This window comes from Carcharhinus amblyrhynchos, chromosome 14 (genome assembly GCF_965287045.1).
Source record: "Carcharhinus amblyrhynchos chromosome 14, sCarAmb.v2.hapA, whole genome shotgun sequence".
Lineage (NCBI taxonomy): Eukaryota > Metazoa > Chordata > Chondrichthyes > Carcharhiniformes > Carcharhinidae > Carcharhinus > Carcharhinus amblyrhynchos.
The window spans coordinates 76,898,719-76,913,730 of record NC_137337.1 but is presented as its reverse complement, the minus strand read 5'-3'; the positions used below and the strand labels follow the sequence as shown (position 1 = coordinate 76,913,730).

The following is a 15,012-nucleotide window of genomic DNA, read 5'->3' as shown; positions in this document are numbered from 1 at the left end:
TTTACTTCATCTGGGAAGTGTTTTTGTCATCAATGGCTATCTTTTAATGGTGTGGATAAATGATGACTGCAGAATTGAATTTTCGACCTCAAGTGGGAGACATTCGCTCATGCGGAACCACTTCTGGAGGGGACGTTGTGCATTTCTTAATTAGCTTCCAGTCATTTTAGAAATTGACAGCTAATAGTGTCTATAGCTGTAGCTTTAGCATTAGAGATGCATACTAAAACTGAGAAATGCTGTTTTATCTGTGCCTGCCATTGTAATTATATTTAGAATATTAGAGATTCTGTGCTGTGTTTCTTTTCTGTACTGTCCTTAAAAATGCAACAAGTAAATAACAAATAAAAAACATAAGAAGCTGAGAGTGCTGAGAGGATCAGATGGTTTCTGTGGACAGAGAAACAGATTTAACACCATCACTGCTGACAGTCATTTTTCTTTCATGGATTCTCCCTGATGTGTTAAGCATTTCCAATATTTTTCATTTTGGGTTTCCAGATCCTATAGACCGTTGCTTTCTTGTAAAAGTAAATAAATGTTTTAGGTTGAATGTTTCAAAAACAGCCACCCAAAAAAAAGTGCATGTGTTTGTATTTAACTTTGACATAATATTTCCATAATGATTCAGGGGAAAGTTTTGGAACACAGTAAGCCACATAGGGTGATATCAAAGCAGATGGTCACACTCTTGGTCAGACAGGTAGCTTCCCAGGAGCATCTTAAAAGGTGAAAGGGAGAGTTGGAAAGGTTTGCAGAGGAAATTCAGTTGCTTCAGGCCTTGACAGCTGAAGCACAGTGGCCAAATGGTTAGCACTGTTGTCACACAGCACCAGGGTCTCAGGTTCAATCCCAGCCTCGGGTCACTGTCTATGAGGAGTTTGCACTTTCTCCCTGTGTCTGTGAGGGTTTCTCCGGAAGCTCCAACTCCCTCACATAGTCTAAACACGTGTGAGTTATTTTGATTGGCCATGCTAAATTGACCCTAGTGTCAGGAGGATTGGTAGCGTAAACGTGTGGGGTTACGAGAGTAGGTCCTGGGTGGGATTGTGATCGGTACAGACTTGACAGGCTGAATGGCCTCCTTCTGTACTGTAGGGAGTCTATAATTCTATGAGTGCAGATATTAGGGGGCTGGAGAATGTTGCAGAGTTGGGGAAGTAGTGGTTTAACGTGCATAGAAAATGTTCCAACAGTGACCCTTTATTTCTCAACACAGAGCTTTCCACCCTGGTTCGAAAAGTTCAGACCAGTAACGTGTAAACTACTTTGTGTGGGTGAGTTCAGCTTGCACACACTGTGATTTGCATTTCCAAGGTGGACTTTGTAAACCACAGGGTAGTGCATGTGGGGGTGGGGGCGATGCATGTGGGTGGGATCTTCCTCATTTGTTGTACATCACTGCTGCTGAAACTAGGGTTGCCAACTCTGATTGGAAAAACCCCTACAAGGTGTGGCCACCTTGCCTCCAGATTCCACCATGGCACTGCCTGCAACATTCATCCCCCAGTCACACATCACCTCCCATTCTATTTGAAAAGTGAGGAGACTGGTACCAGATTGGACATTTATTGACTGTCCACCTGCTGATTTTACCCTCTCCATCATTCTCACAACTGAGAAATGAAAGTGGAAAAAAAAGTTGTTTTTTTTAATGCCGGGACCATTTCTCCAGAGTAGCTGTAAGCAGTGTCCTAGAGATTTGTCTTAAATTCCTGGAGACCCATCTAGAGGGTGGGCAACATGGGTCAAAATTAAGACCAAGGCACATGGCTGCAACGCAAAGTGAACAGAGCTGAAATTACTCGAGTATTGAGATCATCCAGAGGAGATTAGTGGCAAAGTGTTACATTCTGTCAATGGTGTTTCTCTTCCACAAAAGTCAATGTTTTGGGTTTAAGCCACGTTTTTTACCCTGTTAGTCAAACACCAGGAGCAGTGCTGTTCCCAATCGGAACACAGAAAGCTGCATTAAACGCCAGTGACTTCTACAAGTTGTTGTTTCTCTTCCAGTACCTAGTGGTGCATGAGGCAGACATTCATCTGTTCCCATAGTGATTTTTCTTCCCTGGAACAGATTGCCAGTCTCTCCCCAGAGGCTTATAGCTTGAAGGACATCACTTCGTATCAAACATGACTGACCAGGAGTCTCTCCCACTCTTAGTGCCAGCCATTGACATGTTGGAAGGATTTTGTAGGTGGACACTCAACCTGTTTGGCTGCGTTTTGAATGCACCTTCCTTGGCCAATAAGTCCTGGACTGGGACTCGAACCCTGAGCTTCTGGCTCAGAGGCAGGGACATGACATATTGCTCCACAAGAGTGGCAGTACAGTGGCACAGTGATTAACACTGCTACCTCACAGCACCAGGGGCCAGGTTCAACTCCCGGCTTGGGTCACTGTCTGTGTGGAGCCTGCACGTTCTTTTGTGTCTGTGTGGGTTTCCTCTGGGTGCTCTGGTTTCCTCCCACAGTCCAAAGATGTGCGGGTTAGGTGGATTGGCCATGCTAAATAGCTCTTTAATGGCAGGGGGACTCGCTAAGGTAAATGCATGGGGATGGAGCCTGGGTGGGATTATGGTCAGTACTGACTCAATGGGCCAAGTGGCCTCCTTCTACACTGTAAGATTCCATAATTTTTATGTCCAATTGCTGATTTATTAAAGTTAGTGCTGAATTGATTTCCTGTGGAAGTGGATGGGGGAATGAGAGAAACAGTAGATAAGTATCAATGTATAGAATAAGATAAGGTGAAAACAACACAGGTTCATCGTCAATTTCTTTCTCAGGTTATGTGCAATGCCCTGGACTTGACCCAATTTGCTTATTCACACAAAGCTTCTGCAAGTTTGTGCCTGTTCCCTGGTGATAATCAACAACCAATCGAGGTATTTGTTTAACCCATACTCTCAACTTATGACAAGCTGATATCATTGGCAAGAGACTTTAGAGGTTCCTGTGACCTTCTAGCCGGGTATGGCAAGAAATCTATAAGAGGAAAAGTTTGTCTTGTTCTGGTATCCGTAAACAATCTGGGAAACAGAAGATTCACCATTGCTGGAGGCTCACAAGGTGATAAAGATGATCAGGATCTGTGAGGGCCAGGAACTATATATTTATATATAATTTTAAAGGAGTTAAATTTGAAACGAGTGAACAATTAAAATTACACGGGGTTTTATAATTCTGATCTTTGCTTTTAAAACTCTCCATGGCCTCATCGCCTCTTTATAACCTCTTTCAGCTCTTCAACCTTCTTATATGTCCACCAGCATTGGAGATGTCTCGCACAGGTTCACAGTAAACCCTATCATGTGTTTGAGAATATGGAAAAAATATTCATTAAATGAGTTCCGACTCAGTTGGGGGGTGGTGCACCGGCTCTCAATGCTGGTGCCAATCTAATCTATATAAATGACCTGGATTCATCAACTTAATGAAAAGTGATCGTACTTGCAGTTGTCCTAAACATCCAAGGGCAGTTGAATTGGAAATAGTAGCTCAGAAAATATAAAATGCAGTGGACGTGATATAAAGTTAAAGTTTATTCATTAGTGTCAGAAGTAGACATTAACACTGCAATGAAGTTACTGTGTAAATCCCCTATTCGCAACACTCTGGCGTCTGTTTGGGAACACTGAGGGAGAATTTACCTCAGCCAATGCATCTAACCAGAACATTTTAAGTTTAACTTTATTTATTAGTGTCACCAGTAGACTTACATTAACACTGTAATGAAGTTACTGTGAAAATCCCCAAGTCGCCACACTCCGGCATCTGTTTGGGTACATTGGGGGAGAATTTGGCATGGCCAAAGCACCTAACCAGCATATCTTCCAGACAGTGGGAGGAAACCTACGCAGACATGGGGAGAATGTGCAGACTCCACACAGACAATGACCTGAGGCTGGAATCGAACTCGGGTCCCTGGTGCTGTGAGGCAGTAGTGATAATGGTTGAGAGATATGCAAGTGGGCTAAACAATGAAAGCTGAAATCTAATTAGCGCAGGTTTAAACTGGCAAAGGGGAAATTTTAGGATAGATATCAGGAAATTCATTTTCATACAACGAGTGACCAACATAGATAAACTTCCAACTATAGCAATGGAGATAAAAACACAAATCAATTTTTCTAAAATTGTTTCTACAATGTGCAATATTACAATTTTTCTGGATGAGTGCATCAAGATGAAGCAAGTAGCCTTCCTCATCCAAAATTATCGTATGAAGTTAACAACCACTAAAACCTTCTAGTTGATTGGAGCTTTTCTATCTTTATCTACATTTATTTTTGTGTTTTTCAGTTTCAATCATTGCAGATGCCCAGATCATTTTTTTTTAAAAGGGGTTAAGTGATGGAGCAGTAATTACTATCACCGAGAGTCTATCCACAGATCCCTATTCGCGAGGTAATTGTTAATTTTGCCATGCAATTCTGTGCAGCAGAACAAGTTAAATGTTTGTTTTTGTCCACATTGGCTGGAACTTTCCAGCCCTTCAGATCTCCCAATCCCGCCAACAGCTGGGATTCCCAGTGGCATGGGGTTGATTGACTGGAAAATCCCATTGACGGCGATAGGATCAGAAAATCCTACCACCAGTGAATGGTGTGTTGTCTCCCACCATGAGAAACACACAGTTGGGAGGCTTGAAAATCTTACCTGATGCTTCCATATTTAATCTCCAGTGAAAACAATTTCATTCATACAACAGTGACACACTGCAGATGCTGGAAATTGGAAACTGGCATGGTGACACAGTGGTTACCACTGCTGCCTCACAGTGCCAGGGATCCAGGTTTGACTCACGGCTTGGGTCACCGTCTGAGCATAGTTCTCCCCACGTGTGCATGGGTTTCTCTGGGTGCCCCGGTTTCCTCCCATGCTCTAAAGATGTGCGGGTTAGGTGGATTGGCCATGCTAGATTGTCCCTTAGTGTTAGGGGGACCAGCTAGGGTAAATGCATGGGGTTATGGGGATGAGGCCCGGCTGGGTTTGTGGCAGGTGCAGACTTGATGGGCCGAATGGCACTGTCAGATTCTATGAAACTGCTAGAAATACTCAGCAGGTCAGGCAACACGTATGGAGTGAGAAATAGATTTAGCTTATTTTATTAGGCCTGAAGTAGGCTTACTTTACAATGATGTTATTGTGAAAATCCCCTAGTCACCACACTCCAGTGCCTATTCTGATACACTGAGGGAGAATTTAGCACAGCCAATGCACCTAACCAGCACATCTTCTGGGCTGCGGGAGGAAACCAGACACGGGGAGAACGTGCAGACACTGCACAGACAGTGACCCAAGCCAGGAATCGAACCTGGGTCCTTGGCGCTGTGAGGCTGCAGTGCTAACCACTGTGCCACCCTCAAAATAGAGTTATCTTTTCAGGTCAGTGACCAATTTGATGAAAGGTCATCAGCCTGAAATATTAGATCTGTTTCTCTCTCTACAGATGCTGCTAAACTGCTGAGTATTTCCAGCATTTTCCATCTTCATTTTAAAACAAATTCATTTAAAACCATAGAATCCCTACAGTGCAGAAAGAGGCTACCTGGCTTAATTCACCTAACCTGCACATCTTTGGAATGTAGGAGGAAACTGGAGCACCCGGAGGAAACACACACAAACGCGAGGAGAACATGCAAACTCCACACAGACAGTGACCCAAGGCTGGAACTAAATCTGGGTCCCTGGTGCTGTGAGGCAACAGAACTAACCACTGTGCCACCATTCTCCCCATGTCAACATGGGTTTCCTCCAGGCGCTCCAATTTCCTCCCACAGTCCAGAGATACGTGGGTTAGATTGATTGGACATGCTAAATTAACCCTAGTATTGGGGAATTAGCAGAGTAAATGTGTGGAGTTACAGGAGTAGTGCCTGGGTGGGATTGTGGGTGGTGCAGAACTTGATGGGCCAAATGGCTTCCTTCTGCACTGTAGCGATCCTATGATTCTGCATTTTTATAACATAAGGATGAGTACACTGTTAGAATGTCTTTGATAATGGAAGGATAGAACTTGGTAAATACCCTCCATAAAGCCAAAAGCTAATTTCTCACCCATCTCCAATCCCACCTGACCAACATGGTTTCTCAGTCCATCTACCTAATTGGTCCAGGTCTGCTGTGAATGCCACTTTTATATGTATTATCGCATGGCAATGCAAAATGCAGCTTCCTCCAGATCTTTGGAAATGATGTCAACAGCAGGACTGAGAACACATCTTTACAAAATTCAAGTTGTCACTGTCCCCAATAACAAGCTTTTTCCACTGATCGCAATCTCTTCTCTAACTTCTACTCTCAGTTTGTCTTCATTGTTTCTGTCAGTCACAGTTTGGACATTCCTAGGATTAAAACTAAAAACTAAACTCTTGTTGGCATTTGCACCGCGAGACCTCCACTTGCAGGCATCAAACTTCGGCAAACGTACTGGAGGATAAGGAACCCATTGATATAATTTTAAGTAAGCGTTTATTGAAGACATAGCTCACATTTCCCATTGATGTTGTTTGCAGAATTGTGCAAAGGAGCACCTCATAGCAGAATGTTACGCCATGCCAAGTGCTCACCCAGGTACTTCTTAAAGAATATGAGGCAATCCAGGCAGCACATTCCAAACCATCACCATTCTCTGGATGCCATTTATAGCACAGAAGGAGGCCATCCATCGAGTCCATGCAGGCTCTTCACGTAGCTGTCCAGTTTGCCTTATTCCTCCACTTTATTCTCATAACTCTGCCAGATCCTTTCCTTCAACTGATCATCCAATTTCCTTCTGAAATTATTGATCACGTCTACTTCTACCACCCTCGTGGGTGGTGCGTTCCAAGTCACTAGACCTCACCTTATTCCTCACATTTCCTCTGCCCAAAATCTTAAACCTAGATCCTTGTCCCCTTGTAGAAGTAGAAAGACTTGAGAACTTCATGTTTTTAGGTGCCCAGGTCACCAACAACCTGTCCTGGTCTCCCCATGCCAACACTACAGTTAAGAAAGCCCACCAACGCCTCTACTTTCTTAGAAGACTCAGGAAATTTGGCATGTCAGCTACGATTCTCACCAACTTTTACAGATGCACCATAGAAACATTCTTTCTGGTTGTATCACAGCTTGGTATGACTCCTGCTCTGCCTAAGACTGCAAGAAACTACAAAAGGTCGTGAATGTAGCCCAATCCATCACGCAAACCAACCTCCCATCCATTGACTTTGTCTACACTTCCTGCTGCCTCAGCAAAGCAGCCAGCATAATTAAGGACCTTACGCACACCGGACATTCTCACTTCCACCTTCTTCCATTGGGAAAAAGATACAAAAGTCTGAGGTCACATACCAACCAACTCCAGAACAGTTTCTTCCCTGCTGCCATCAGACTTTTGAATGGCCCTATCTTGCATTAAGTTGATCTTTCTCTGCACCCTAGCTATGACTGTAACACTATATTCTGCACTCTCTCCTTTCCTTCTCAATGAATGGTATGCTTTGTATAGCACATGAGAAACAATACTTTTGACTGTGTAGTAATACATGTGACAATAATAAATCAAATCAAATCAAATCAAACTTGTGGAGGAATGTGCTGTTTGTGAAACTCAGATGCTAGTTAAGATTTCAGGGAGGCACTATGGACATCATTCACAACACAGCCAGGAAAAGTGAAACCACAAAACAAGTTTAGCAGGATGACTTTTGTTTTGGAAATGAAGGATGAATTCTGATTGCAACATTAAAATTGTTGCTCTATGATGCTATAAAAATTCAGGTCAATTCAATACCTCCTACTATTGCGATACACCAAACAAACATTGAACCTTAAGATTCTGGAATAATTATCCAATGGTATCTATTCATAAAGTTTACAAAAATCAGCAAATGGAGTTACAGAGTCACAAGATTTTTTGTAGAATTTAAGATAGAGTTAGTTTTTTTAATGTATGTTTAATATTGAGTCTGCACCGACCACAATCCCACCTACACCTCATCCTGAAAACCCCACACATTCACGCCGCTAATGCCCCTGACACGAGGGTCAATTTTAGCAAAGCCAATCCACTGACCCACACATTTTTGGACTGTGGGAGAAAACTAGAACATCTGGAGGAAACCCATGCAGACACAGAGAAGAAGTGCAAACTCTGCACATACAGTCATCCAAGCCGGGATCGAGCCCGGGTCCCTGGCGCTGTGAGGCAGCAATACTAACACTGTGCCACCGTTTCACTCTAAGGATAAAAGTATAGGATTTAAGGATAAAAAGGTACAAAGAAGTACAGTATCAGAGTGCAACTCCCCACGACTCAAATCCACAGTTCCCCTATCTGTAAATGGGCAAACTCCCTCTTGTCTCCATTTTGTGGGGTGGGGGGAACTGGGACAAGTCATTTGCAGTTTAGGCATTTCTAAAATCAATTTAAAATTTAATATCTTGAAAAGATTGCTCTAATAATGGGTGGCACCAAGGCACAGTGGTTAGCACTGCTGCTTTACAGCACCAGGGACCCAGGTTCCATTCTGACCTCTGCAACAGTCTGTGTGGATTTTGCATGTTTTCCCCGTGTCTGCATGGGTTTCCTCCGATTTTCTCCCAGAGTCCAAGAATATGCGGGTTAGGTGGATTAGCCATGGTAAATGTGTGTGGGATTACGGGGATAGGGCGGGTGAGCCGACCTGGGTGAGATGCTCTTTCGGAGAATCGATTCAGACTTGATGGGCCGAAAGGTTCTCCTTCTGCACTGTATGGATAAGGCTGTCGGTTACAACTTTTCTATTCTGACTTCAGTCTATAATAGGCACAACCTCCAAGACCAGCCTTTCAGACACACAATACTCTGCAGAATTAGCTTTTTATAAACTGAGTATCAAGATGTTTTAGAATTCCCTCCCTTAAAAAAGATGTTCGCTCAGACATAAACTGTAAAACTGAGATTGATAGATTTTTGGCCAATAAGGGTAATAACAGTTACGGAACTGAGATGGGTTAGATGTTAAGATGCAGAGAAGCCACGATTTAATTGAGAAATGAACAGTCTGTAGGGGGTCTGAAATAGCCTCCTTCTGTTTCTACCTTCCCATGTAAGATGTAAATAGTTACAAACTTCAATTGGTGGACGAAAATGAGAGGTATCCCACAAAAATATTACTGCAGATACAAAATGCTATTCCCCCTGACAAAATGCAAAACCTCGAGGCAGCATGAAAATGATCCAAAGTTGATCATTAACAAACAAGATACGCTTAGCGCTGGGAAGGAAATAGCAGCAAGAGACAAAAAATACAAACAAACTTTGACTCACTGAATTTCTTTGAATCTCCCTAATGCTCCCATGTTTTCCGTAGGCTGACATGTCGCATTTTTTTGGTATCTCATCGCTCGTACACTAGCACGGATATTAAAGTGACAGAGCTCATCTCACGCTCCTTGTACACCAACTGATTCCGCTCTCACATCTGTCTTCAAAGGAAATTTATTTTTAAGAGTGATGCAACTTTCCGACCAGAGAACTGTGATCTTATTATCCCCTGCCCCCAGCCAGGAAGTAGCTGCTTGCCTGAAAGATACAGAAGTCATTCTAAGACTTACCCCCCTTAGCAGTTATGCAAAGCAGTCTGTTTGACAAGACAAACACACCTTTTAACATGCTGCCACAAGCAAAGTTAAAAATGTTGGCTGAGGTTCATACCATACACACGATGTGATTGTTACGATCAGTGAAACGCAGCCATCTGTAATAAATGTCAATATTTTGTAGATGTTCTTTTAATGGTTATTTTTCATGGAGTCTGACAGAGATTCTGAAATATTAAAATGTGTAGCTCATAGTAAAGATACCAGCGGCATTTTGTAAATGACTGTATAGAAGGGTTAAGTTTTGTTGGCGCGATCGAAGCTGTTGGTGGCATTGTGTTAAGCTGCTGATGTTCTAATAGAAATAATATTTAGGTTGTTTGGTTATGCACAATATCTAGACTACTGACCTAGTGTTTGAAGGCAACATTATACTGTTTTGGCAAGGAAATAAAAATTGCATTTTTATATTTAAAAGGCCATTTGCTTTACACAGCAACAATACATTTCCTTTTGTTTAAAATGTAACCTAATTCAGACTAACTCAGGCCCACAGACAATTCCTGGCTTCCCAAACTTTAAAAATGTTTGCCCTATAATGATATTGTGCCTTCAAGAAATGTATTTGTGTCATGTTTCTTGTGCAGGATTTTTTTAGCAGTCAGTCCTATTAACCCAGTGCCACTTTGCAACTGGCAGTCCTGTTGTTACTGCAGAAACATAATTGCTCCTAATTACTGGTTTGTTTTGATCTGATATAATGCACTTTTGTTATTTTGATATTTTACCTTGGGGTTTTACAGAGTAGGAGCTGATTCTGTTTATTGACAACAGAAGTCATATAACTGTGTGGAGCTAGGTTCACAGAGAGAAAACAAATTGCAGTTGATGATTGAATTTGGACAGAACAGTAATTCTTTCACTCTCTCTGGAGCTCTGCTGCTTGAAGATAGATCTTTTCTTTGGAGGCTGTGTATGGGAGTCAGATGTCTTTCCATATGTCTGTCCAGATGTGTTAAAAGGCTAGAAATCTAGCAACTCACATAAGTTGGTGTGCTTTTGCTAACTGATTCTGAGGAGAGAGAGTTTACATCTATGAGGATATTGCTTAGATTGAGACTATAGAGATATCTGTTAAGAATTATACTTTGTTTTGCTGAAGTATTTCAATTGATAAAAGTTATGCTAAATCTTTTTGTTATATTGACCGAATCATTATCAGAATAATGTAAGGTTCCGAATAGTCTCCTTCTACACTGTAGGGTTTCTATGGATTCTAAGATGACATACCAAGACCTGTAGAACAGGTGGAAGATTAAGTTTAAATTTATTTATTAGTGTCACAAATAAGCTTACATTAACACTGCAATGAAGTTACTGTGAAAATCCCCTTGTCGCCACACTCCAGCGCTGTTCGGGTACATTGAGGGAGAATTTAGCATGGACAATGCACCTAACCAGCATGTCTTTCAGACTGTGGGGCAAAACTGGAGAACCCGGAGGAAATCCACACAGACATGGGGAGGACCTGCAGACTCTGCACAGACAGTGACTCAAGTCAAGAACCGAATCCAGGTCCCTGGCGCTGTGAGGCAGCAGTGTTAATCACTGTGCAACTGTGCTGCCTGGTCTTTAAGGTGGAAATTAGTAAAAGAGAAAAGGATAAAAATGAGAAAACAGTCATTAGAGGAGGTCAAAACTCAGCCTGAGAAGTCTAAAGTTCCAAAAGGAAAGTAGTCAGATGGGGAGTAAGTCTCGGGGAGATTAAGGCCTCGCTATGATCCCCCCCCCCACACACACAGCAGGTGAAAGAGAGTCAGGAAGGAATTAAAATTTGAATTATTTATCAATGGGTTTGAGCTCCATGTAAGTGTTTGAGTTCATTATCTAGTTTGACAGACTAATGAGTGCTGAGGGAGATTTCCTAGTGTCATGGGCCTTCCTCAAACTAGGCCATCAGAGAATATCAGATTTACCGATCATTCCTGTGGCTGCTGCAGAATAGTTCCCTCATTTTTCTACATAACAATCACAACACGTCAGAAGTGGTTAATTGCACAAGATGGTTTGGGTATAATAAAACGCCAAACAAAGGCAACTATTATTAATAATAATGTCCCTTTAGGCTTTGCGTAAGCGCTGTAACATCTGGGAACTGCATTTGTTCCACCTAGAATGGTTGCCACTGTTAAAGATGTCAAAAATGATGAGGCCGGTGACACTGGGGCCGGAATTTTACTGGCACGCCCGCCCGAGGTTTGCAAGATCCCGCCCAAAGCCAACGGAGAATGCCGTTGTGTGAGCCTCGCCCAGCCCAATTCCAGGATGGGTGTGCCAGTAAAATACCAGCTAGGTGTCAGCTGCTGTGTCCCATCATCAAAGGATACTGGCTCGCAGGTCTGTTTGGTTTCATATATACTGGAGCCTTGAGTTCAACAATGAGGTAGTTAACTGAGGTATAAGGAAGCTGTAAAATTGCAACGTTGATCAATCCACAATACCTTCCTTAGAGGCAATACAATGTGGCATCGTCCACAATTCTGATTGCAAAAGCTTAGTAGCCTAAAAGCTTGAAGGAAAAAAAAATTACATGGGATCATTAGAAAGAGGTAATTCGGCACATCAAACTTGCACCAACAACAATCTCACCCAAGCCCTATGCCTGAAACCCTGCTCGTCCCCGACACTAAGGGACAATTTAACATAGCCAATCAACCTAATGCACACATTTTTGGACTGTGGGAGGAGACACGGGAGGAACATGCAAACTTCACACACAATCACCCGAGGCTGGAATTGAACCTAGGTTCCTGCTGCTGTAAGGCAGCAATGCTAACCACTGTGCTACCCATGTTTTAAAGTTATTTCTCTCCTTTCTGAGAAGCCTTGGTACCAGAGCTTTAAGAGGCTATTTGACCATATTGGCACAAACTAGCTCTCACCAGCCTGAAGGCTGCCACGGGGTCACCATATGAGAGCCAAGACAGATAAGCCTGGCCCTGTAATTGTCCAATTTCCAGCTATGATCGCTGGAAATATATCACAGGCTGGATTCCTCCCCTTCCTCACACCTTGCCTCTGAGCACCATATACAAATATATCACAACTCATTGATATCAATGCCTCTACTTTCTCAGAAGATTAAGGAAATTTGGCATGTCAGCTACGACTCCCGCCAACTTTTACAGATGCACCATAGAAAGCATTCTTTCTAGTTGTATCATGGCTTGGAATAGCTCCTGCTCTGTCCAAGACCTCAAAAAATTACAAAAAGTCATGGATATAGCCCAATCCATCATGCAAACCTATCTCCCATCCATTGACTTTGTCTACACTTCCCACTGCCTCGGAAAAGCAGCCAGCATAATTAAGGACCCCACGCACCCCAGACATTCTCTCTTCCATTTTCTTCCATTGGGAAAAAGATACAAAAGTCTGAGGTCACGTACCAAATGATTCAAGAACAGCTTCTTCCCTGCTGCCATCAGACTTTTGAATGAACCTACCTCGCATTAAGTTGTTCTTTCTCTACCCCCTGGTTATGGCTATAACACTACATTCTGCAGTCTCTCCTCTCCTTCTCAATGAATGATATACTTTGTACAGTGCGCAAGAAACAATACTTTTCACTGTATTCTAATACCTGTGGCAATAATAAATCAAATCAAGTCAAATACACCTCAGCAAAGATCAGATGTATTTTTATAGATTAATTCTTGAATCGTCCCAGTTGATATTACTGGACCAGACCATATGATGCATTATTGTATTCAGACACAGCGGAAACATAAATAAAAGTACTGATTTATGATGCTTAACTAAAGATTGCCCTCTTTATACCGTACAGTTTACCACCAATATGAAGATGGATGGTCCACTCTGCCTCTGACAACTGTATTTTACTAACTTGTTTTGGTAAGAAGTTTGATATTAAGTCATCTATTTGAGTTTGCCATTAGTTATGAAGTATTATTTTTATTCATTCGTGGGACATGGACGTCGCTGGCTGGGCCAGCATTTATTGCCCATCCTTAGTCACCCTAGGAGGGTAGTTGAGAGTCAACCACATTGCTGTGGCTCTGGAGTCACATGTAGGCCAGGCCAGGTAAGGATGGCAGATTTCCTTCCCTAAAGGACGTTAGATGGGTTTTTCCAACACTCGACAATAGTTTCATGATCATCAGTCGATTCTTAATTCCAGATGCTTTTTATTGAATTCAAGTTCCACCATGGCAGGATTGGAACCCAGGTCGCAAGAACATTAGCTGAATTTCTGAATTAATAGTCGAGCGATAACACCACTAGGGTATCGCTTCCCCTGTAAGTGACTAAACTTTAAACCTCAGAACACAACACAATGTACAAAATATCATTTACATATTTTAATTGCTTTCTGAAAAGGTTTGCAATTTTATTTTTTTTAAGAAGGCAAAAAACACAGATCACTCATATTTCATTTTCACTGTGGAAATCCCCATGTACATTCAGTGTACTCGATGAAGATGTAACTTTCCACTTCCCTATGGAAATAGTCAGTGTCTCTCTCTAAAAGGATAATGTGGCAAATTTTTCAGTGATACAGCATTTAGCCGCGGTTGCTTAGTTAGTCATTCCCCTGCAACCTTCCGATCGAAGAAATGTTGCCTGCAAGTATGTTTATTGTGTGAACTCAGAATAATGCGCTGAAGGTAACAGGACAAATAAAACCCAAGGCAAACATCAAGGTATCTTCTTAACCAATTAGATTTAAAGACTGAAAAATAAACATGAGAATAACTGAGAAGGAGGTTAAAGGAAATGAACTTAATCTCAAATCAGGTACAGGGAGAGAAATGTAGAGATGGAGATAAGATTTGATTGCGAGACAGTAAAAGAGACAAAGGAAACAACTTCAGAGCATAAACTCTCCCCACCCTCCCTTCAGGGCAACTGCCACGTTCCTCAGGCAGTCCCTTAACATTCCGTGTCTCTGTTCACAGAATCATAGAAACCCTACAGTGCAGAAAGAGGCCATTCGGCCCATTGAGTCTGCATCGATCACAATCCTACCCAAACCCTATCCCCCTATCCCTACACATTTATCTGCTAATCCCTCAAAGCTACACATCCTGGGACACTAAGGGCCAATTTAGCATGGCCATTCAACCTTACCCGCACATCTTTGGACTGTGGGAGGAAACCCAGAGCACCCGGAGGAAACCCACGCAGACACAGGGAGAATGTGCAAACTCTACACAGATAGTGACCCAAGCTGGGAATTAAACCCAAGTCCCTGGAGCTGTGACGCAGCAGTGCTAGCTTCTGTTCTGCCGTTCACACATTCTAGTCACTTAATGGATGCTTTTACCATCTTTCTCAGCCTTTTTCATTAACATTTACATTCCCTTTGTCCTATTACAGACCCCCTTACTGTATAATATAAATATCTTCTGATTTTCTTTG

The 15,012-nt window shown here is 42.3% G+C and overlaps 1 protein-coding gene across 1 annotated transcript in view; it reads right to left on the bottom strand.

Moving 5' to 3' along the window:
* LOC145352797 (RAS guanyl-releasing protein 1-like) overlaps positions 1 to 9,546 on the bottom strand; it is an 89,492-nt gene extending 79,946 nt beyond the window's left edge. Inside the window, exon 1 of the mRNA XM_080203151.1 lies at positions 9,299 to 9,546. Coding sequence (XP_080059277.1) covers positions 9,299 to 9,372 — 74 coding nt within the window. The 5' untranslated portion in view covers positions 9,373 to 9,546. The remainder of the gene's footprint in view (positions 1 to 9,298) is intronic.
* Between the last annotated feature and the right edge of the window lie 5,466 nt (positions 9,547 to 15,012).